This window comes from Micromys minutus, assembly GCF_963924665.1.
Source record: "Micromys minutus genome assembly, chromosome: 24".
NCBI lineage: Eukaryota > Metazoa > Chordata > Mammalia > Rodentia > Muridae > Micromys > Micromys minutus.
In genome coordinates this window covers 10,475,304-10,498,533 of record NC_137959.1, presented here as the reverse complement: position 1 = coordinate 10,498,533, position 23,230 = coordinate 10,475,304, and the positions used below count along the sequence as shown (strand labels likewise).

The window sequence follows — 23,230 nt, the reverse complement described above, 5'->3', positions numbered from 1 at the left end:
GTCTCTTAATTCTAGAGTTTTCCATCATGCCAAAAAACAAACCTCATGTCCTAATTAGTCTCATTTCATTCTCTCTCCAACCCTTTATGCAGTCACTAATTCTGTTCAGATACACTGCACTGAAATGTGTTACTGAGATTTATTATGATAAGTACACTGTCTTGTCTTCAGACACATCAGATCCCTTTACAGATGGTGGTGAGCCACCATGCGGTTGCTAGGATATGAATTCACCCTTTGGAAGAGCAGTCAGTGCTCTTAGCCACAGAGCCATCTCTCTAGCCCCCGAGATATAATTCTTACCCGTTTTGTAGGGTTTTGGGGGGGGGGTTGTTTTGACAGGGTTTGTGAGTGTGTGTGTGTGTGTGTGTGTGTGTGTGTGTGTGTGTGTGTGTGGCCCTGGCTCTCCTGAAACTCAATCTGTAGAGCAAGCTGGTCTCAAACTACCTAGCATAGAATTACTTTTTTTTTTAAAACCAAGCATTCAGTATATGAATATATCACAGGTTTTATTCATATCCTGGAGGATATTTGGGATACAGTATTCAAACTAACTATGAACACAAGCATGTTTTGTGTGGGATAAATTCATTTAGGTGTGTACCCAAGAGTAGAATGGAATTGTCATAACACCATCTAAGGAACTACCAAATTGTACCTTTTTCTTTTACATTGATGTTCTGCCTCCACATATGAGGAGTGCGGGTGTCATATTCCCTGGAACTGGAATTACAGTTGTGAACTGCCATGTGATTGCTGGGATTTGGACCCTGGTCCTTTGGAAGAGTAACTAGTACTATTAACCACAGAGCCATCTGCCAGCAATGCAGGGACCATTTCCGTTTGACCCACATCTTTGGCAGCACATAACGTCACAGCCTCCCGGTGGATAGAAGGCATCCTTTCATGTGTTGAATTGGTCACTTCTGCATCTCAAGTACTTTATTCTTTTCCGAGTTCCAGAGCCCTGCATAGTCATCTCACGGGCACCTGCATTAGGCACCTGTTGGCTCTGATGACGGTTGTAATTCATTTGTTTTTCAGGGCTTTAGACATTTGAGAAATACTTGTTTTGAGACAGGGTCTTTGTTTTCTAGGCTGCCTTTCAAGAATTCAGGGCAGTCCTGTCTCAGCCTCCCAAGTGCTGGGATTAAAACCCCACTCCTGGTCCTGGTTCCAGTTTCTTACCCTTCATTTCAGCAATTCCTTTTGAAATGTATACTTGGGTTCCTACTCTCCTCAGTTAGATTGTTCTCTGTACCATAGTTAGATCCATAGGTAGCTCCACTTCTGGAGGGTGGGCCTTGTGCACAGCTGCTCCTTAGAGCTCCACTCTCCCCTGCTCTGCAGACTTGTTGAGACCCAACCAACCAAAAATACACCAAAGAAAATCTAATAATGCACAGTATGATCCAGTTACTTAGTTATGTTTCTGGTGAGAGATGTGGACCAATTTGTGAAGGTTAAGTACCTTTTTTACAGCTAACGTGGAACAGCCCCAAAGTTGAGCAACAGATTGCACTTGATCCTGGCTCTCTGATTAACCTTGCATTGCTCTACCTTGTGTTTCTCTATGTGAAAGAGCTCACCTCCCTGTCGTGGTTTCTACAGCCCCTTTGTGAAGTAGGATTCTATGTATCTAGAGATGTGTGAAGGTGGTGAATCCATATGCATTCTACAAAAGAACTTGATTAGAGGGATGAAGTCCCTGCTCCAGTAGCAAGCCACTTCTCCGGAAAACTCTTGGTTCTATGGTGACCTAGGGATGATGCTGTAACCCATCTGGCAAAAATGACAGTTTGTATCTCAATCTGAGAAAACAATGGATCACCAAAGAAATGGGAATTTCTCCAGGAATTTCATGCTGGGGGAAGGAAAGAGTGCCAGGTGGAACTTGTTTCCTGGAAAGAGATTTCACACAGTTCTATGACCTGTAAATCCCCTGACAAGATAAGACTGAAGCCCAGACAATTGGGCAGAGCCACACCTTGACTGGAACTGGTTAAATGTTCAGATCCTTAGCCCTGTTTAAACTTTGATTCTACCTGAGGACCCTGAAGATGGACCTGAGGAACCTGCTGAACTCTTCATCCCATTCACAATGTGGCCACGTTGAATAAACCTTTCTCTGCTTTCCACTTGTTTTGGCTCTCTTCATTGGCTTATTGGGGATAAGTGGTCAGGCTTGACTTAGGCACAAGTGACCACCAAATTCAATAATGCCAAGTTGTAGCTTTTTCAGCACTTGACTACAGCTCAGCAGCTTTCTCTCTTGGCACATCTTTAGGATAATATTTTGCAAGACTTAGCCACAGCCACCACCACTGTCATCACCAACTGGTTTTGTTGCAGCTGCAAGAACAAGTTTCTCTTCAACTTTGAAGTTAGCTAAGTGTTATATGCAGGGCCTCTCTGAAATGCATGGCAGAGAGGAGTACCTATCTGTGCGTTCCACCTAACCAAAGCCCTGAACTTGCCCATTGTGATTGTCTGCAGGGTAGGATCTTAACTAAGAAACATGTCTCATGGCCAACATGTCTGTGTGGGCAGTTCTGGAAGGGACGAAGGGAAGAAGCTACTTCTCCAGAGCAGGCAGCACCCTCTGGCAGTTGGCCTAGGTTTAAAGAGGCCAGAAAACCAGTGTTGCTTGTCTGTCTGCCTTTGCTTCTTGCTAAGTGGGTGTATCAGTGCCATTGCTGACCTGACTGCCACCACCTGTGACATTGGAATCCAGCTTCAGACTGAACTGAGACCTGCAGGAATTAGTCCTGCTGAAATACCCAGCTCTCTGAACTGAGGAGCTACTGTGCTCTTGGCATGCAGTTGGTCTATTCGGTTCCTATCACGTGAGCCAATCTTAACTGCTCACACTATCGGTTCCCCTCCTGTACAGATACCATGTGGACACACTGCTCTTGGACTTTCAGCACCGATGTAGAGTTATTTTTAACCACACCCATGCATATCAGGTGTGCCTCCACATTTCCAGTTCCTAGTGTATAGCTTCCTGGCTTTTCACTTGCCATCTTCCAAGATGGGAAAGAGAACCAGCTCTTCCTTATGTTTGTAAATTATTGTTTTATTTTATGGGTATTTATTCTGTGTTTTCTGACCATGCCTAGAGCTTGTGTAAAAGCCAAGAGAGGGTGTTGGTTCCCCTGAAACTGGAGATAGGGTTGTGAGGCAGATTGCAAATTTTCTAGACAGGTCATGAAAATCAGTGTAAGGGCACTTGCCTTACATGAGTACTGGATTTGATCTGTAGCACCAAACACACAAAAATTCTTGTGTATAGAACATTGGCATAAAGTAGATTCCAAATGCTTACAGAAGTACTTGATGCTTTTTTAACTTAAATCTTAGATGTGGAGGATCTGAAGGAGCTGAGAAATTCTGAAAGAACATTATAGCCATTAGTACAGGATTGGGAGACAAAAAAAAGTCTTTCCCCTTTCAGTGGCCTTTGCTTTTCTATAGCTTATTATTAGCTGGGGTTATAGATTATAGGCAAGACATAAGTTATGATGCTTGGCTTTTTTTTTTCCAGATAGGTTTTTGCTGTGTTGATCCCCAGTGCCTGGAATCAAGTTCTCCCAGTCATCCTGGGACTATTGTGCCATCAAGCCTGACTCAGATATGTTTAAAATGAATATAGTCCTGCAGTGCTGGACACCAGCAGGTTTTATGCAACCTTTTTTTTTTTTTCTAAACCATCAAGGCTCTCATGATGATGTATTTGGCTTCTCAAACAAGTAATGGTTTGTACTTAAGTATAATTTTTAAATATAGAAAGCTGTGCTATAACTCATAATAGAACAAAACTCATAAAATGGGGATCTGCATTTAATGGCCTCTACTTGGGATAAATGAGGACACTGGCTGCAGCATCTGTAACTTGGACCAAGACTGAAGTAAGTCACAGAGGTCCAGAAACTAACGGCCAATTTCAGATCACTGGTATTCAAATCCATTTTGGTTCATATTGTCTCACAGATGGAGTGGATTGTGTAATGACCAAACAAACACAAAGACACTGTTTTGTTGGTCTTACACTTCAACCTAAGACCTGAAAGCCTCCAGCTATGAAAGCAACATAAACAAATACTAAAATATCAGTAAGGCACATACCTGAAGAGCTGATGTCAACCTATCACGTGATACTCAATTTGTACAAGAAATTATGAGCATGGGGCAGTGGTTTAGGATGCATTCAGTCAAGGACAATGCTGTATAGATAGCTGAGAAAATATCAGCATTTATTAGTGAGATATCCATGTAAAAAGCCCAGTACCAACCTCTGCACCAAACCTGATATCACCAGGAGCTGATATCAGCTCCTCTGTGGGCCACTGGCTGTAGCTGGATTGGAATCTTTAAATTTTGGCCTTTTTGTGGGCATCTAAAGATTACTTCTACAGAGTACATCAGGGAAACTGAGCCATTCCTTCTGAAGGTAGAACTTGTCCTGGCCCCAAATATTTTGATTCCTGGGGTCTCCAAACAACTCTTTGAGAAGAACATAGTAGGACAAAATGGCTTCCTCACATTCTCTTCTCACCCATTAGTTCAGAAAGATACATCTTATAGCTGGAACTCCTGGAGTCTAGTTCCCCATGTATGGTTCAAACACTTATGAGATCCCTTTCTCTTGGGCATTTGAATAATTGTCTGCCAAGTTGGTAGCTAGTTGGGGAAGATTAGTAGTTGTGACTTTGCTGGAGGAAGTATATCACTAGGGTTGGACTTCTTTCAAAGGGCTCTTCCCCTTTTGAGTTAACCCTGTCTGCTTCCTGTTTGTGTTTAGAGATGTGTGTTCCCAGCTACTGCTCCAGCCAATACACCCACTACTTGCTGCCATGTTGCCTGGCCATTATAGAATTTCATTCCTCTGGAACCATAAGCCCTACATAACCATAAGCCTTCCCTTCTACAAGCTGCCTTGGCTCTATGTCACAGCAACAGGAAAGTGAAGAAAGCTGGCTTAATCCTGGACCCCAATCACAATCTGGATCATCAGTCCATGAATGTCTAAACGAAGTCACTGTGGAAGCCTTACTGCAGAAACAAGCCCGGGGGACTTCACTTTTTCCCATAGAGGCTCGACCAATGTTCAGTTTCTTGTCATCAGCAAGGCAATGCCAAGGCTTCAGAGAAAGAAAAGCAAACTGGCCACATTCCTATCATTTCTTTAGAGACCCACATCTATCTCAAATGCATTCACAGCTTCCTTATCTTTTCACATATTAATTCATTGAATACCACTAATTACTAAGTACAAAGGTCAAACTAATGAGTCAGCAGGAAGTCAGAATGCCTTTGCTAGTGTTACATGTTTCTTTTTATTTTTATACTTTTTAACAATGTCTTTTTTCTGTATTGCTGTTTTGCCTGCATGTATGTGTACCACATGCAGCATGGTGCGCTGAGATCAAGAGGGTATTGGCTAGAATTGAACTAGAATTACAGATGGTTCTGAGCTGGTAACCAAATCTGAGTCCTGTGCAAGAGTAGGAAGTCATCTTGACTGTGGTGCCATCTTTCCGGATTCTTACTATGGTTGTGTAAGTTTTTGTTTTGTTGGGATGGAGAAATAGATGGCTCAGGGGTTAAGAGCACTGGCTGATTTTGCAAAGGTCGTGAGTTCAATTCCCAGGAACCACATGGTGGCTCACAACCATCTGTAATTGGAGTCTATGCCCTCTTCTGGTGTGTCTGAAGACACACAGTGGTACTCACATACATGGAATAAATAAATCTTTTAAAAAAACATTTTCTGTTTTGGTTTGGTTTTTTGAGACTGAGTTTCTCTGTCGCCCTATCTGTCCTGGAACTCACTTTGTAGACCAGGTGAGCCTCTGTCTCCCAAGGGCTGTGGTTAAAGGTATGAGCCACCACTCCCTGGCTATTATAATTTTTTGAGCACTAGCTAGAAAAACCTTTGAGTCTACACAGGCAGAGTTTAGTGGTTCAAGCCCATGGGAACCTGGACAATAACTCCCAGAGAAATGGGGACAGAGGGCCTGGCTCATGAGGTTTCAGAGAGCAGGATCCAGTGAGATCATTCATGGGTATCCTGGTAAATAATCCACCTGTGCCTTAAGAGACTGAATCTGGTGGAATTTAAAGGCTTGTTGTCTCAGTCCAGGCCTCTGCTGACGAAGAATGTCATGGTGGGGAGCACATGTCGGTCCAGAGAGGAGGGACTGAGGAGCAGGCAGATCTTTTTGAGTTCAAATCCAGCCAGGTCTACACAGTGAGACGTCTCAACATTATCCCCTCCTTCCATCTAGAATGATATCTGCAGTTCCTGATCTGTATTTAATATACTCAACTGTACAATAAAGTATAATTTAACCTCCTAGATAGCTGGTGTGTGTTCCCATGTGAGTTCCTGTGAGGGAAGATACATGTCTGTCCACTTAGCTACCAACTAGCTGTGACTCCCACAAGCAGCTCACTACCCAGTTCCAGCTCCAAGGGATGGGATGCCTCTGGCCTGTGAGCTCCTGTACACACACACACATACACACACATATACACACACACACACTTCTCCTTGAACACACATTCCTCCATCCTCACACTAAAGTGACCTGTGGCAAATGAGGTTTGTTGGCATTGCACTGTCTCGACCCCTTCTCTATGAGGAGTATCTTGTGATTCAATGTTATTCAAGACTGGTGATCCTAACACCCCTTCTCACTCCTCTGTACATGGTCCAAACCCCCCCCCCACACACACACACAAAGCACCCGATTCTCACAAGCCATAAAAGCTGACTTAGGAAAAGGACACATGGGACTATGAGATTTTATATATGCAACCGGGCAAGGCAGCCTCTGCCTGAGTGAACATTAGAAACAGCCAGTTTCCCTACAACTTACACAGGATAGTCAGTTTCTTTGTTTAAGCTATGTTGAGTGGGTTCTTAATGATTCCTAGTAAGAGTCCTAGTTGTGTGTGTGTGTGCTCTCTACATTTTAATAAAGATATAGAAAGCATAGTTTTAAAAAATTTAAAATTTGAAAGCATATTTCATAATGACTGTGGAATGGAAAACCTGGGTAAAACCAATACAATGTCTTATATTGACACAACTTGACCCATGGCTTCTCCAGCTCCTATCCCCACCTCACCAGCCTTATGAAGACTCTATCTCTTAGCAAGAGTTCATCAGTTTTAACATCTTGTTGGAGCGGGGAATGATGGCACATTCTCATAAGCCCAGTGTGGAAGGTAAAGGCAGAAGCCTCAGGAGCTCGAGGTCATCCTCAGCCTACAGAGTGAGTTTAAAGTCAGCCTGGGGTACATACGTCTATTATACTAGGCGGCCAGATAGTAAGATACCACTTCAAAACAAAAATAGAAACAAAAAACCCACGAAGCTTCTCCAGCTTCCTGTCTTCAGGGTCAAACCCCAAGAAGCAGAATCTACTGGTTAGAGTTTGTGATTTTTAGGCACATTTAGTGTTCAGGAACACATATATATATGTCCCTGTAAAACATATATTTATGCATATATAAAATATATTAAATATACAAGATATTAAGATATATATATGTATGCACACACATGGATAATGAGTGACATCCACTCAACCATTTATTGCTTCTGTTGTTTTCAATTTTGACGTGACAGGGTTTTACCATGTAGATTAGACAGGACTCTCGCACACCCGTCTGCCTCTGCCTCCCCAGTGCTGGGACTGAAGTGTATGCCACCACACTCAGCCCCAGGCAACTTTTAGTTTTTATTGAGGGAGCTGATCAGTCACCCACCACTCTGGGTGTGTTTTATTGTTCAGAGCTCGGAAGAACTAACAGTAAGTAGCAAAGAGCAGGCAGGCCTGTGTCTGCTCACATCCAAATGGAAACAGTGTCTCTGAGGTGGGGCTGTCCAGGTCCAGCCTGGCAGGGCTTCCACAGCCCCACCCACATGCCACTCTTGAGTGATGCTGGAACTGAAAAGGCATGGGAACAGAACCTGTAGAAAATCCAAACTACCATAACCAGCATTCCTATTTGATGTTAATCTCTTAGAACAGCTAAACTTTTATTTAAAAAGCAAATCAAGCATATTTGTCATCTTTTAAAAAAACCTTGTAAACATTGCAAAATTTGAAGGATTATTTATAATTTGAAGACACTTATAAAAATTATTGGACTTGTTAGGACTATAAATACTAACCCTTCCACCTCCACCCCCTATGAAAAAAGCTAGTTGTTACAAAAATATAAAATATATACTAGCTTCTAGTTAACCTTTCATGGAAGAATCTCAGAACTCTGGAGCACATCTGGATGATACGCCTAACAAGCCTTTGTGCTACCTTCAGCTTTTTAAGGAAAAGTTGTAGAACATTACATCCTGTTATGGGTGTGGCTACTTCCTTCATGAGTGTTCACAACTTGAAGTTCTTTTTCAAAACTGCACCCCCTGCAGTGTGGAAACATAGGCAGGAGGCTGGTTCCCATCTTTCTCTCTGGCTCCTTAAGCTCTCCTGACTCACTGGGTACCCAGGCTCCTGAGGTGGAGCTCCTCCATGGCTTCCCCCTACTCTCACTGAAGAACACAGACAGTTAAGAGATGGGAGAGAAGCCCGGCCTGGCTTTCCCAGTAGCACCTGTTTCCTTGGCGTGCACATGGCCCACCCAGGTGTGCTAATTCAAGGAATATACTTGCTTGGTGGCTGCTGCTTTATGACACAGGGATGGCTGATTTTGATGCTGTCCACAGAGGAGGGAGGGAGGCAGGAAACTGATGTGAGGAGAACACTGAATCTGACTGTATGCTCCTTCTTGGCAGCCAGTGTAACCAGGCACTGGTGATCAGTTAGTTACAAAGGAACCAAATTCAGCTTAAAACAATTTTAAAAAAAACTTTCAGGGCCTTGTGAAAGGATTGCCGCCATTTTCTGCCCTTGCTTATCTCTGCTGCCACCAGCAGAGGGCAATGGTATGCATAAAGGCTCAGCCAAACCTGGAGAAAACTTCTAGGTAGCCAGAGCAATCTAACATGGTATCTGATGACCCCTGTCCTACTACTGATTTCCTACATATTTTTGTCTGTGAAACGCTGCCTATCTCTAGACCAGAATGCCCAGCTTCCTCTGAGTCCTCACTAGACTCAGGTTTACTGTCCAAATTGCTACAGTTTCACACTGGTAAGGGTTTTATTCCATAGCTCTCACTGGTGACGTCTGGATTCCCAGCCCTTATCGTGTTCGGTCACATATTTCCCAGATCTGAAACACCTCATTTCAATGTAGCCTGGCTGCTTAAAACCCAAAGGAACTTTCCAAACAGAACAGCGATTCAGAGAATCCCAAGTACATCCGCCAAGCAGGTTGACTCTACTTTGGTTGCCTTAAAAACAAAACAAAACAAAACAAAAAAACAGGGCCTGCGAGACATTGCAAAAAATCACTGTTTGCTCAGAAGAACTCTCAAACATCAAGGCACAAAGAAAGAAGTCTCCTTGGGAAAATGATGGACAGGGTTGGTGACCTACATGAGGTCTGAGGCAGAGTTCATGAGGAAGGCCTGGGTGGTATTGGGGTGTCGCTCTGGCGCCTGAGGCATCCTCATGAGTACTTCTCCAGGAACTTTAGGTGAAAATCTTTCACCTTGTGGAGCACTGTCTTCAGTTTCTCCACTGGAGGGAGAATTGTCATTCTGTCAGAGAAAAGGAAGACGTCAGCCTGGCTGCTCACAGGATGAACCCAACAACACCCCTTGCTGAGTGGAGACAAGTTGGGAAGGGTGAGGAAAACGGCTCCACCTTGTTTGCTTTGACAGCTCAAGGCCTGGAGAGCACCTAACCTTGTGAAACTACCTTAGCTCCTTAGCGCCTTTGTCCTCACCAGCTGCCCAGAGTCGGGAAGCCCTGGGACCGAGCAATCCCCTTGCCTCAGCCTCCAGAAGGCTGGGAATACACACACACACACACCACAACCGAGGTTTACACACAGACATCTCTACTCCAGTCGGACCTGTGTACTAAAGCAAAACACTGGATTGTGAGTCACCAAAATGTATTTTTCATTACCGCAGAAGGCTGCATCATGGTTTCGTTGCTGTGGTTGTGTATTTATTTTAAAATGGGGTCTCTATGTAGCCCCAGATGTCTTAGAACTTGCTATGTAGACCAAACTGACTTTGAACTCAGAGAGATCCACCTGCCTCTGCTCCCTTTTTCCTCTTCTTTTATAAAACAAGGTTTCACATGGCATTAACATTTAATCTGAAGCTCAGCCTGCAGCTCAGGCTGCCTTTGAGGTCACAGTAATCCTTCTGCCTCAGCTTCTTAATGTGATCGCATTACAGGCATGCCTCACCACATATGGCTTCAGCAGCACATTTTGACTGGCATAGAGACCTTTCTAGAACATGACCTTTTTTATTTTTCTTCCTGTTTTGTTGTGCTACGGTTCATGCACGCTAGGCAAGTGGTCAAACTATCTAATCCTAGAACATGACTCTTAGCCTATCTTTCAGAAATCGAACCTCTCTGTCTGTCTCTCCGCCACCCTCTTCTGTGTGTGTGTGTGTGTGTGTGTGTGTGTGTGTGTGTGTGAGTATCCCAGTATTCAGTTTCTGACAGTAAGTCAAGCTCAAATCACAGGTTTGTTTCAAACCTCTCCCTGCAGTCCTGACAACAGTCTTCCCAACACAAGGACACTTTTGGTGAGGTGCTGGGCATGAAGGCCAGGACCTCACACTCATGTGATCTACCACTGGGCTACACCGCAATCTTAGCTCTCCACTTCAGATGGACCATGAATCACAGCAGAGAAGCCGGCCAAGGATAAAGGGCCAGGTAGGCAGTCAGTTTCTCTGAGGACACAACCCCTATCTTTGTGGAAAGACTTGGCTCTAGATGTCAGCATCTCATGACAATTCTTTTTTTAGCATCTGCTACAGGAGACATAGGGGCTGTGAAGAAGTAACCACGTTCTGAGGAACATTTACCTAACGACTCTGGGAATCCGTGTGTCCATCTGTACAGAGATGGACCAGGCATTGCTGTGAACAAACAGCCTCTCAGTTTGTGGCCCTAATTCTGTCTCAGTGTAGAGGCGTTGGGGTCCAGGATAGTGGCATGGTCCACAGTGCAGCCATGGGCCAGGCTGTCCTGGTTGGTTTCTCTGTCAACTTGACGAAAGATAGATTTATCTGGGAAGAATTTCACTCAAGAAAAAGACCCCACCCATCTGATTCACCTAGAGACAAGTTGGTGGGGGCTTTCTCTTGATTAATGATTGATGTAGAAGGCCCAGACCACCATGGGCGGTGCCACCCCTGGACAGATGTCCTGGATTATATACAAAAGCAGACTGAGCAGGCCATGGAAGGCAAGCCAGTAAGCAGTGTTCCTCTGAGCTGTTTCAGGTCCTGCCTTTAGGTTCCTGCTGGCTTTCCCTGAGCATGGACTGTAACCCATGGCCAAATTCACCATTTCCTTTCCGAGTTGCTTGTGTAGTGCTTTTTATGATGGTAAGAGAAATCTAACTAAGGCACTGGCTTTGTCCCGTGCATTCAGAAGCACAGGCCGTGAAAGGGACAGGAAGCAGCAGAGAGACAGGACAGTCCAGGAACACTTAGATGAGCTGTAAAGCACTCTGTCTTCCTTCTTTTCTGACAGAGGGACTGATCTTGCCATGATGGGAACCACTCAAAGAGAAGAGAGGCTCATACCCTACAGTCTCTAAAGCAAGAACCCAAGGGACCAACACCCCCGGCACCCCAAAGAAAGTCTCATACCTGAAGTGGTAGGTGCCTTCTCGCTGCCCAAAGCCACTGCCAGGCACAACACAGATGCCAGTCTCCTCCAGGAGTTTCATGCAGTAAAACATGTCCGGAGCCATTTTATGGGACTGTGGGAAGAGAACAAAACTTAAGAGCACACATTAAAAACCTAAACCAAAAAAAAAAAAAAAAAAGTTGGTTTTGGTTCACACCTATAATCATAGCACTTGAGAAGCCTAAAAAGAGTGCCTTGAATTCAGCCCAGCCTGGGCCATAAATATAAAGCAAGACCCCACTTGGGGTGGAGAGATCAAAGCCAGATAGAACCAAAATGCAGAGGGGTGCCTCTTCTCTGTGGCAGACTCCTCCCCCTTTCCTGCCTGCAAAGTAAGGCAGGATCCCAGGTCACAGCCAGGAAGCTGGTTCTGGGACCCAGGCATCTGAGGCAGGCTGGACAGGCAGGGCTGTGGCCCTCCTGATCTCTATTCAAGGGTTCTAGTATTTCCCATTCCCATCCCAGTAACCGTTCAATGGGCCCTGACTGCAGGCGTCTAAGTGCCAAGCAATGGACCCTGGGATCTAAAACCAGCAAGGGCTTTCAGGAGATAAGCCTCGGAGCCACCGCTGACAGTGCTAATGACAGCTAAGAAAGCTAACCCGATTGGATTAGAAAAGCCTCAGGCATTAGGGAGGCATGCTTTTAAACATGTGGCTGAAGGCATTTCCAGAAGAAATGGAGAACGTGCCCATCATCTGGGATATAAGGAAAAAGACAACCTGCATTGGCTTCCTCCTTCCTCTGCTTCCTGATCCTCACCCAGAGGTGAGCAAGAGGCCTTGTGCTCAAAGGACTCAAGCCTGTCCACCAGAGGACCAAACCCGTAACCCAGGGAGCCAAGAGAAATCACTTTTCTCTTACACTGTACTTTGTCAGGTGTCTGGTCACAGCAATGAAAACAGCATCAAACAGAATGGGTTGTACAACAATCCCTTGGGGATTCTCAGCTCTGGCAGGGGGAGTCTGATTCTGGGCATCGAGGGATCGAGGGTGGGCCTGGACCCATAGTGTCTAACAAGGTATTCAGGTACTCCAGGGCAAGATGGGGGTGCTACTGTCAGACACGGTACTTTCCCTTGAGCTTCAAAGTAAGGTCTGCATAGCATATGAGGACTTGGAAGCTCCCCGGAGACTCAGTAAACCAAACCCAAGGCATCTACTGCGAATATTCAGGCTTAGGAATCACTGTTGCTGGAGGCAATGGCTGGGGGAGGTGAGGATTCTCATTGCTTCTCCAACATCAGTAACACACCCCTCTTGGGTCCTGCCCTTCAGAGTCAGTGTGTTGCTGTTTTAATGGTTTTGAGATGTTTTTATTTTATGTGTATGAGTGTTTCACCTGCTCATATACCTGTGTACTACTACATGCATGTCTGGGGTCTTTGGAAATAGAATGAGGGTTTGGCTCCCCTTGAACTGGAGTTGTGATGGCTGTGAGTGACCGTGTAGATGCTGAAGACCAGACTCAGACCTGCAAGCAGCGAGCACGTTAACAGCTGAGCTATGCCTCCACCTAGGGAGTAGCACCGTGGAGGTCCACCCTGTACTCTCACTTGGGGTTAGCCCCTTGCTTGTTCTATTACCACCACACCCTGCTGCAGCTGGGACCCTAAGAAGCTATCACACAGTAAATTGCATCTGTCCAGGAGGTAGCACCATGGCTCGCCAAAGCAAAATGCCAGCCATGTGAGAGACAGTTCAAGTGAATCCAGGAAGCCGGCCAGCTGTCCACTGACCTGAGCTGCCTCCACGGCCTTGGCAGGAATGAGAATCCGAGGGAACGCATACATGGCTCCTTGCAAAGGGTTGCACTGGATCCCCGGGACTTGGTTAAACAGATCTTCTGTCAGCTTTGCTTTTTTGGCCAGGTTACCAAGGACGGATTCTTTTTCCTGACGATAACAGAAAGCACAGGAATCAATGGTCCTAGACAAGGCTATGAATGCTGCTCTTTATGCACAGTGATGCAGAATGAGCTGCATGTAACCAACACTGTAAATGCGCAGGGGACGAAGGCTGCACCGACGCACAGACAGGTCTCTCTGCAGGGATTTTCTTCATCTGTCAGTCGGAATGGCCCTGGGTGGAATGCCCTAGAAACACTTCTGCGAGAGTCACGAGTCCCCCTGGAGACTCATGTCATCTAGGGATTATCCCTTCGTAGTCTCTGTCAGTGTGGTATACATGAGCACAGACTCAGGCAGGGCAGAGTCGGCAACGGTCCCAGAGCGGGACAAGAATCCAAAGCGGGAACAGAATCAATCGGGAATTCTGCGAGTCCTGTTGTACAAGAGGGATAACAAGGTGAGGGCCGAGGATGAGAAGATAAACAGTATGTGGTACAGCTATGCAATGACATCCGACCCAGCCTTCCATCCCAGAGAGGCCTCCACAGGATAACCCAGAGGACAGTGTGCCAAGTGGAACGAGCCAGTCACAGCAGAACACACATGGGGACAGAGCAGAATGCTGGCTGTCAACAACTGGGGAGTGGGTGAGTGGAGAACTGTGTGTTTACTAGGTACGTCTCAAGTGTCAACCGGGGATAGACGTTCTTAAGATGGGAGGGGACAGCACAACCATCTGAATGGCTTTCCTTAAAGAAACAACTGTCTGTCTATCTGTCTGTCTATCTGCGTATTTAGACAGTGTCTTTCTGAATTGCTCTGGCTGTCATGGAATTTACAATGGAAACCAGGCTGACCACAAACTCACAGAGGTTCTCCTGCCTCACCTCCTACAGCAGGATAGAGGTGTATATTTAAAATGAGAATACGTTTAGTTGTTTGTATTTTACTTAAAAAAAAAAAAAAAAAAAAAAAGAGGAGTAGGGATGTGAAAGAGAGGAAGGAGGGGGGAGTACGGTAGGTACACCTGTAATCCTAGCCTTCAGGAGGCTGAAGCAGGAAGATCTTGAATTAAATAGTTTGGCTATGAAACCCTGCATCTAAAAAAAAAAAAAAAAAAACAAGCCAACCTCTCCCCTCTGCACACCACCCCTCCAGAGAAGGGGAGGAGCCTGGGAAATGATATTTAAATTCTACAATCTAAAATGGTTTTGTGGGCTTTTTTTTTACATTGATGCTGTGACATAGGTACTTCCCCTTCTTTTCAGGTTAGTAATAAAAAATCTCTGTAAGCCAGGGCTCTCCTCCTGGGGTCCTGCACGCCCCATGCTCCCAGTGAGAAAGAGCATCCGCTCACACAGGAAGCCTTCCCACTTCCAACCCATTGCATCTCTGTTGCATCTTTAGACCTTACTCATGAGGGTGGTTCAGCAGCCGGGAGACATCACAGTGCCCGCTTGAAAGATGGCCGTGGATGGACACACCCAGACACAACATCAGATGCATGGCCATATGGAGTGGTGGCTGTTCATTTACCGTGACCCGACAACAGCAGTGATGTCTGTAGGCCAGGCGGACTTACCCTGCTGAACTGCCCAAAGGACTCCTCTCCTGGTACCGGTGGATTCACAAGGATGTCCATAGCAGCCTGTCCAGACACTGGCGGGCAGAGGCGGACAGAGAGCAGCTTTACCAGCTGGCCTTTGATCTCAGGGTGCAAATTGATCACCTCCATGTAACCCCCTCTGTAGCCGCACCTGGAGAGTTGAGTGGAAGGAACACATCCGCCAGTTAAGGACGACCTCACAAATGCAGTGTGGACACCAGGTCTAGCACACCACACCCTCGGCACCCAGCAGGCAACTGTAGCCGAGCTCTTGCCCGTGGTGGGTGGACGGACAATACTACAAAGTCACTGTCCTACAAGGAAAAGCAAGCACTCTCTTCCCTTCTTGTTTCCTGGGAGGTGGAGATGGCCCCTGTCCTAGAGGTGGGTACTACACGTTGAGGAAACAGACTCTCAAGCCACAGTCCTTGAAAGATCTCAAGGAGCCCAGCCCCTGTCTTCCTGGTGTCTGTGAAACATTATGTCAAAAAAAGAGATACATTGTCACCCTTTTGGGGCCATTTTGTTCACTGAAACCCAACTCATACACTTAATTGAATTAAGCCAAGAACAATGTAAGGAGGAGGCTCCCTTGGCCTAACCAAAACATTTCTTCACACTTCATTCTGCCTAGACTGCTCTCCCAAATGTCTCCCTTCCCCTAATTCCAGTCCCACCTGCGGCCAGTCCTTCCTCTTCTCTGACCTCAGTTGTCCACACACGTCTTTCCTCTTTGCCTAGTTCTTCTCACCTTGGTAACATATTGGCTTTGTGATGGCAGGAAACTCATGTTAAGTGCTCAGTAAATACTAGTCACAAATATAGGCCCAAACTAGTCCTTCAGTCCTAGGTGCGAGACTGCCCCAGTGCTAAGGCAGTCTCGCACACAGAGCTTGGCACCTATGCCTTTAACTCCTCTCTTCATGGACCCTCAGACTTCAGGCAATGTTAGAGCAGAAGGTTCCAGACTTAAGAGCTGCCAGGGGAACCTGTCTTCACTTCCGTCACTTATCCAGTCTGGTTTCTTTTGAGCATGGCCGCATTTCCCTTGAGCCTCTGCATACAAATGGTTCTTGGACCACTAGATTTATCAGAGAGATGCCGCCTGTCTCCCCCTAATTCTTACACCAGCAGCAAGTGATGAAGGCTGCTCTTGAACCATATGGGCGTACCACAAGTAGAGCAGCAGGCAGAAAGGAGGGGGCAAGCACAGGGACCAAGCAGACCCGCCAGTGGCAGAGAGGAGTAGCGGCCGACATACTCGCCCATGTAGCCCTTGGAGGTGGAATGGAAGGAGGCAAGCTCCACGTTGCTGGAGTACTCGTGCCCCATCTGGTAGAGCACTTTCTTAAAGGAGTGGAATTTGCAGTCTGGAGAGTACACGTTGTCCTGGTATACCTGCGGGGAACACGGCAGCTGTGATGAGTCGGGGAAGGCCTCCTGAACAAATACATGCTGTGGCTGAGAGTAGGCGACGTCTACACCCAAGAGAGGTACGTAGGTACAGAGTTAGCCTGTTGTCGGGGTCTCATTCCCAATGCTATTTCCACATCGAATGAGCCTGAAGGAATCTTCCAGAACAAGCAAGGGAAAAGCCTCAGACTGGATCCTCAGACAGCTTAGGCGCTTCTCTAACTTCTGCATTCCCCGTCCCCAGTCTCCAGCCTGCCTGTCTGGTGCATCAGGTCAGTGGTGATACCAGGGAGTCCCATCTCTCCCTCCCCCACTGTTCATTCCTCCATTAGGGGAGCAGCTTCCAGTCCTCCGCCTGGGGTGAACTCTGTGGGGCATCATTTATGCCACTAGCCAGGTTTGTCTCTTCTCTTTTTGCCAGAGCACCCTGCCCCCACTCCCGTCTCTAGATTTGGTACCCACAGCCTGTTCCACACTCAGGGAAGCTGGCTGTCTGGATCAGTGGGGCAGCCTGAGGCCCTGCCCTCCTCCCAGACCAGTGGAGCAGTCAGTGCGCCTTCAGAGGGAATCCCCAGGTCTAATGATGCCTCTTTTTTTTTTTTTTTTTTTTTTTTTTTTAGTTTAGAAAGTAAGGTTTTTAGGTCCATGGTTACTTATGGCAATTTAAATGTGGTAACAGAGCAGGGTGCTTAAGGAGAAAGGAAAAGATAATTCTAGAAACTACAACTAACCAGAAAACACACTGAAATGAAGAGAAAGTGTCAATGGGCCACGACAGACTCATAGTTTCCTCCAAATCAGGCAAAGAATGGGAAGCCCAGGCCTCGTGATTGGCATTTGAGCCTCACAGGCTCACAGACAGGAGACAGCAGCCACCAAGAGGCAGGTTCTGTACTGAGGAGTGACTTCAGTCTCTTCCCCATGGGCAGCTACACCCACACACCCTCTTAGGTAGGAGCTCATGCCTTTCCTCCAGGGAAGCCCTCCCTGGCTCCCCAAGTGACATCTGGGAAGGGCTGGCAGACAGCACCTGGCCTGGGCCTGGTCAGTTTGCATATTGCAACCCCAGGCTACAGTGGTCGGCCCAGTAACTGTGGCTCAAGTTGAACCAATCAGGTGTGAACTTGCTAGAACTACAAGGATGGAGAGCTGCTTTCAAGGCTGGGAAGACAGTCTGTGTACTAGGCCAGCATACAGAGATGAAAGTAGAAGAGTCTGGAAGACACAGTTTGAGTCCAGGCTCCAACCTGTGACATCCTCTTCATCATCATCACCATTTTCATAATCATCATCTTCATCATCATCACAACCATCATCACCATCATCATCACCATCACCACTGTCATCACCACCATCATCACCACCATCATCACCACCATCATCATCACCATCGTCATCACCACCATCACCACCATCACCATCATCATTACCACCACCACCATCTCCTCCTCCAAGTTTAAAGTATCTGTTACAATCCTGAAATGTAACTGAGTATACTGGCTGACACCTGAGGTGTGAACACGGCGATGAGACTAAAGCAGAGGGATTGCTGTGAATTTAAGGCCAGCCTAGGCTATATAGTAAGTTCTAGGGTAGCCTGGGTTACATAGGAAATTCTAGGTCTCCCATGTAGATGGAGAATGTGTGTCTGTGTGCACAATACATCTAGAGTCTAAACCGACAGAGAGATAATTCACGTCCCAGATTCATAGGTTAAGAACGGACATCCTTACCTTTGCTTGCCTAGAAAGTTCTCTCTGGCTGTAGAATAATCAGACCTGGATTCTCCCCTGTACAAGAGGGCTCCCCCACGCCCCCGCCAGCTTACCCAGCAATCTCTGGGGCTGCTCTTACCTCATCAGCCAGGAGAAAAAGCTTCTCTTCCCAGGCAAAGTGAATCACATCTTCTATGCACTTTCTGCTTTGTACCTGGCCTACAAAATCCCCAAGAAAACCACAACGTAGGTCGTAATGCTATGTAAGTTGTCCCCTCCCACCCTCATCACTGGGTGTCCTAAGTTCCCTGGAGGTCCCAGGAGGCCGCCCTCCGACTTTCTCAGCATCATGCCTATGGGCTCCACTCCTGTCCAATTCAACGAGGGCAGGCGTGGGGAAGGAATGGCCTTAACTTCCTTGTCCCGACATGCACATGTGTGCGTGATGTGTGTCTTCTCTGGAGGACAGGAAGGCGTGGTAGTGTCACAGTGGGCAGGGAAATAAAACTGAAGGAGTGGAGTTCGTCGGGTCCCCACTGCTCCTAGACTATGCACCAGCAGCAAGCAACGCAGAAACCAGTCCTGGTTGATATGGTAACTGAGCTGGAGTTACTGAAGAGAAACTGTGGGTGTCTTCCCAGAAAGACAGATGCACACGCCCACAAGGAAGCGGCAAGCTAATCCCAGCTCATCATCGACCCTGAGAGCTGGCCGGCGAGTGCTCAGATCAGTGCTTGCAGAACGCTGAAGGGAAGGGTCAGGCTGCCATCTTCTGCAGCTGGCACCACTAGGAACCCTGAGAGCACACAGCAGTGCCTGGCTTCCTTCAAGACTTGCCTCAGCACCAGCAAACAGCAAGATGCTGAGTCAGCAGCCTTCAGGCTCGACACTGGGACAGAGGTCCAAGGGTAAGGAGGTGGGCGTGGTACCTTCCCCCTGTTTTCCTCTGGCTTTGAATGCGACACCAGGAAGTTCTGGCATGGTCAGTCGGGCCTTGCTGATTTTTTTTTATTGCGTGTACAGCATATATGTGCATATATGCACAAATATAGACAAATGTACATGAATAATGTCTGCATGTATAGACATCAAAATGGAGAAAAGTATGTAGAATGTTACCTTTTGGCTAAAAAGTCTGTATCTACAGAATGATACAAAAAATGTCTATAAGAATGTAGAAGTGTATCTTAAAATAATTTAGTCAAGATTTTCACCTTAAGGGAAATTAAGCCAATTTCTTAAATAAGATACTAACATTTCTTTGGCTATCAAGCGCCGGGAAGGCTTTACAGGAAGCAAGCCTGGGTCTCTGGGACCCCAGCAGTGACAGGCCTTGGTTTCTACACAGAACCGGCACTACTCTTGCAGACAGGACCTGGCCAGTTTGTGGGTAGATGCAGCCTGCAAACCCTTCGTGGCCTCTCGTGATCTCCTAACTATATCCGATTGGAATAGAAGCAGAGATGTGAGCACTAGAATATCCCAGAACATGTTCACAGGATGCAAAGGAACGGAGGGACCAGAGTCTCGAAAGGGATTCAGCCTATTGGAGGAAAAGGTACAAAACTCCCACGGCCATACCTGATGCACGCTTGAAATAAGAGCAAGCTTGTGTTTACCTAGAGTGTGGGACTCAGCAATCACTGCACATGAAGACACCAAGGAGGCAAGCATGGGCAGTTGAGAGAATAGGAGAAGTCATATACGGCTTTATGGGGCCAGGTTATGCCCAGTTTAAGGAGACGTAACACACAGCTCTGATACAGGCCCAAAATGCTGGAGTGAGGTGCCTGAGGGCCAAACCAGAAGATGGGTTTAAGGAATTCCCTATAAACTGACAGAAACATCTGTGATTACACCTCCTCTCTCCCCCCAGCAGGAGATAAGAGAAATGGCCCTGGCCTAACCATCAGGTGTAGTGACACACACCTCTAAGCCAAGCACCTGATATGCTGAAGCAGGAGGGTTGCAAGTTCGAGGCCAGCCTAAGGAAGACTTCTAAGGGAATAAGTAAAAGAACTGTCTTATCAGAGTCCTAGTGGTTTGACGTGTTCCGAGATGGAGCAGTGAACTCCTGGATAGGACTCTCAGTGAGATCACAGAAGGCGTATCCTAAGGTTTCATCTGATGAGCAATGGCTAAAGTTGCTGAAGGCCCTCAAAGGACAGATTCTCCTAAGAAATCCAACTCAGAGGACAGCGGAGCTGAGAAAGGAACACAATATCGTTGATTCAGGCTTTATGCCAGACTTCACAGCTCCACCATGTGACTCTTCAGTTTTGAGCCGTCTTGAAACCAGAAGCACCCTGACTTAACATCTCAAGCCTCTTTGACATCTTTAACCAAGCTGGCTATGGTATGTGGTTGAAAAGTCTCCATTTCCAGCAGCTGACTGATTTCCATACACTAAGACCCCAGGAAGCAAGGAAACATGGTGCCTACTCATAAGTTACTCTCGTAAGAAGTACCTGTGAGGTCAGACATGATGATGCATGCCTTTAGTTACAGCACTTGGGAGGCAGAGGCAGGCAGATGTCTGTGAGTTCAAGGCCAGCCTGGTCTACATAGTAAGTTCCAGGACAGTCAGAGCTACACAATAAGACCCAGTCTCAAACAGAGACAGAGGGAGAAAGGGAGGGAGGGAGAAAGAGAGAGAATATTACTTATAATAATATACAGTCACAGGATCTCTTTACTTAGAGCAGGAGGTATGTCCTCTGAGACAGCTAGGTAAAAAGATTTATATAAATGTCTGAGTAGAAAAGCCTGATGGGCTGAAGAGATAGATGGCTCAGTGGTTAAGAGCACTGACTGCTCTTCCAGAGGTCCTGAGTTCAAACCCCAGCAACCACAAACATCTGTAATGGGATCTTCTGGTGTGTGTCTGAAGACTCATATAAATAAAAGTGAATGAATCTTTAAAAAAAGAAAGAGAGAAAATCCTGACTTAAAAGACAAGTAACCCCAGCGCTCAGAGCCTCCTGCCCAGTGACAGAGCAAGTGTGAGACTAGACAGGAACAGCCTCCAAAGACACAAACACAAAAGTACTGACTCAACAGCCGACTCAGCATACAAATGCTGCAGGACTTGCTGTTCCAAGCGTGGCCCTGGGATCAGCAGAAGTGTCATCTTGGGCTCAGTAGACCTGCCAATTCCCCAGCCCTAGCCCAGTCATTAAAATGTCAGTGAGCACAGCCTCCAGTTCCCACTTTAACATCAGCTGTGAAGAACACCGCAGTCTGGTCTGAGAGGTTCTCAAAGCTTGCTTTGTGATGCTGATATTCAGCACAATTGAGAACACAGTGCTGTGTCATTTCCCTGGACTGCATCTCGGGTGGAACTTCAGCCCGCCCCACCCCAGCAAGGCACGGGAGCGCACACCAGCGACTGCACCAGGTGCACCTCCGCTTGCACTCAGGAATTAACTTGGCTGTTTTCAGCAGGCTGAAGCATCATTTCACATTTCAGAGCAGCAGATTCCACTAAGGTATTCTGACCCCAATTCAATTTAGCTCAGCAAAGGAGAAAGGAGTTCTTGCTCTGATTCAAAGAGCCCTGGAGACACACATGAGCCAGCACCTCAGGACCTCAGGAGTCTCAACAGACAGATAGGGCTATTTTGATTTCTTTTTTAAGAAAAATAAACAAAATTTGGGTGCTTGTCAACATCTAGAAACAGGCTTTTTTGTTGATTGCTTTAAATATATATATATATATATATATATAGATAGATAGATAGATAGGTAGATAGATATAGATAGATAGATAGATAGATAGATAGATACATAGATAGATATAATTTTCTTCTCAAAGGAAAAGGCAAACTCCATACACCAGCATTCTGAATCCAGTTGAGAAACAAGAGGAATTTAGCAACAAATGACCTTAAACTGTGTGAATAACCTCAAGGACATGAGTCTTTACAATTAGAGGTAAAATATGAAAAAGAACAGGTCACATCAGTAATACAACCCTGCTCAAAACAAAAACCAAAATAAGGGGGGCCTGTTTCTTGTCTCCTGAGCTGGCCTGAGTCGAGTCTCCAGCTGTTAGCAAATCGGGGGTGAATTGAGAAACTGGAACAGAGAAAACCTTTCGTAACTTAATTTTTTAGCAGTCAAGTGTCTGGCACACCAGCCACTCCAAGCCCCTAAGAACGTGGCAAGAGAGAAAGTACCGACCTGTGGGGTTTCCGGGGTTGATAATACAGAGAACTTTAGGGTCACAGTGGTCTTTGGCTTGCCGCAATGCCCGCCGGAGCTCGTCCACATTCAAAGCCCAGCAGTTGTCCTCATCCAGATAGTAGTTCACCTGGACGGCGTCCAGCTCGGAGATGACCGCAGAGTACAGGGGGTACTGTGGAATGGGGATCATCACGCCTGTCCGCGACCTGCCACCACCGGAGACCAGGAGCTTCAGGATTGTCTGCAACACAAAGCAACATATACAGCGGTGGCTCTCAACCTTCCAAATGCTACAACCCTTTTACAGCTCCTCAGGTTGTGGTGACCCCCACCCTGAAGTCATTCTTATGGAAACTTTGTAACTGTAACTTTGCTACTGTTACAAACCTTATATAAATCTCTGTGTTTTCCCGATGGTCTTAGGTGACCCCTGTGAACGGGTCATTCAACATTCCCCAGAGAGGTTGAGACCCAGTCATCTACAGGGTTCCTGCTGTGTCTCCCATCCTCCGAGAGGCAATGGGCAGACAAGCCAGATGAGTCCCAGCTGTCTACCGGGGCCTCTAGTACAACCCCATCAAGGTTGCTTCATCTTCCTGATTGTTTCCTTAATGGGAACATGAGGGTGCCGTGGGCAGTAAGAATCAGACTGTCTTAA

At 46.5% G+C, this 23,230-nt stretch overlaps 1 protein-coding gene across 1 annotated transcript in view; it reads right to left on the bottom strand.

Moving 5' to 3' along the window:
• Positions 1-6,794: 6,794 nt before the first annotated feature.
• The window catches only part of GPT2 (glutamic--pyruvic transaminase 2), a 33,031-nt gene continuing 16,595 nt past the window's right edge, over positions 6,795-23,230 (bottom strand). The window contains exons 6-12 of the mRNA XM_080937203.1: positions 22,570-22,813; positions 18,527-18,606; positions 16,521-16,657; positions 15,236-15,410; positions 13,543-13,698; positions 11,764-11,876; positions 6,795-9,675 (exon numbers count right to left, since the gene is read on the bottom strand). Coding sequence (XP_080793329.1) covers positions 9,585-9,675; positions 11,764-11,876; positions 13,543-13,698; positions 15,236-15,410; positions 16,521-16,657; positions 18,527-18,606; positions 22,570-22,813 — 996 coding nt within the window. The 3' untranslated portion in view covers positions 6,795-9,584. The remainder of the gene's footprint in view (positions 9,676-11,763; positions 11,877-13,542; positions 13,699-15,235; positions 15,411-16,520; positions 16,658-18,526; positions 18,607-22,569; positions 22,814-23,230) is intronic.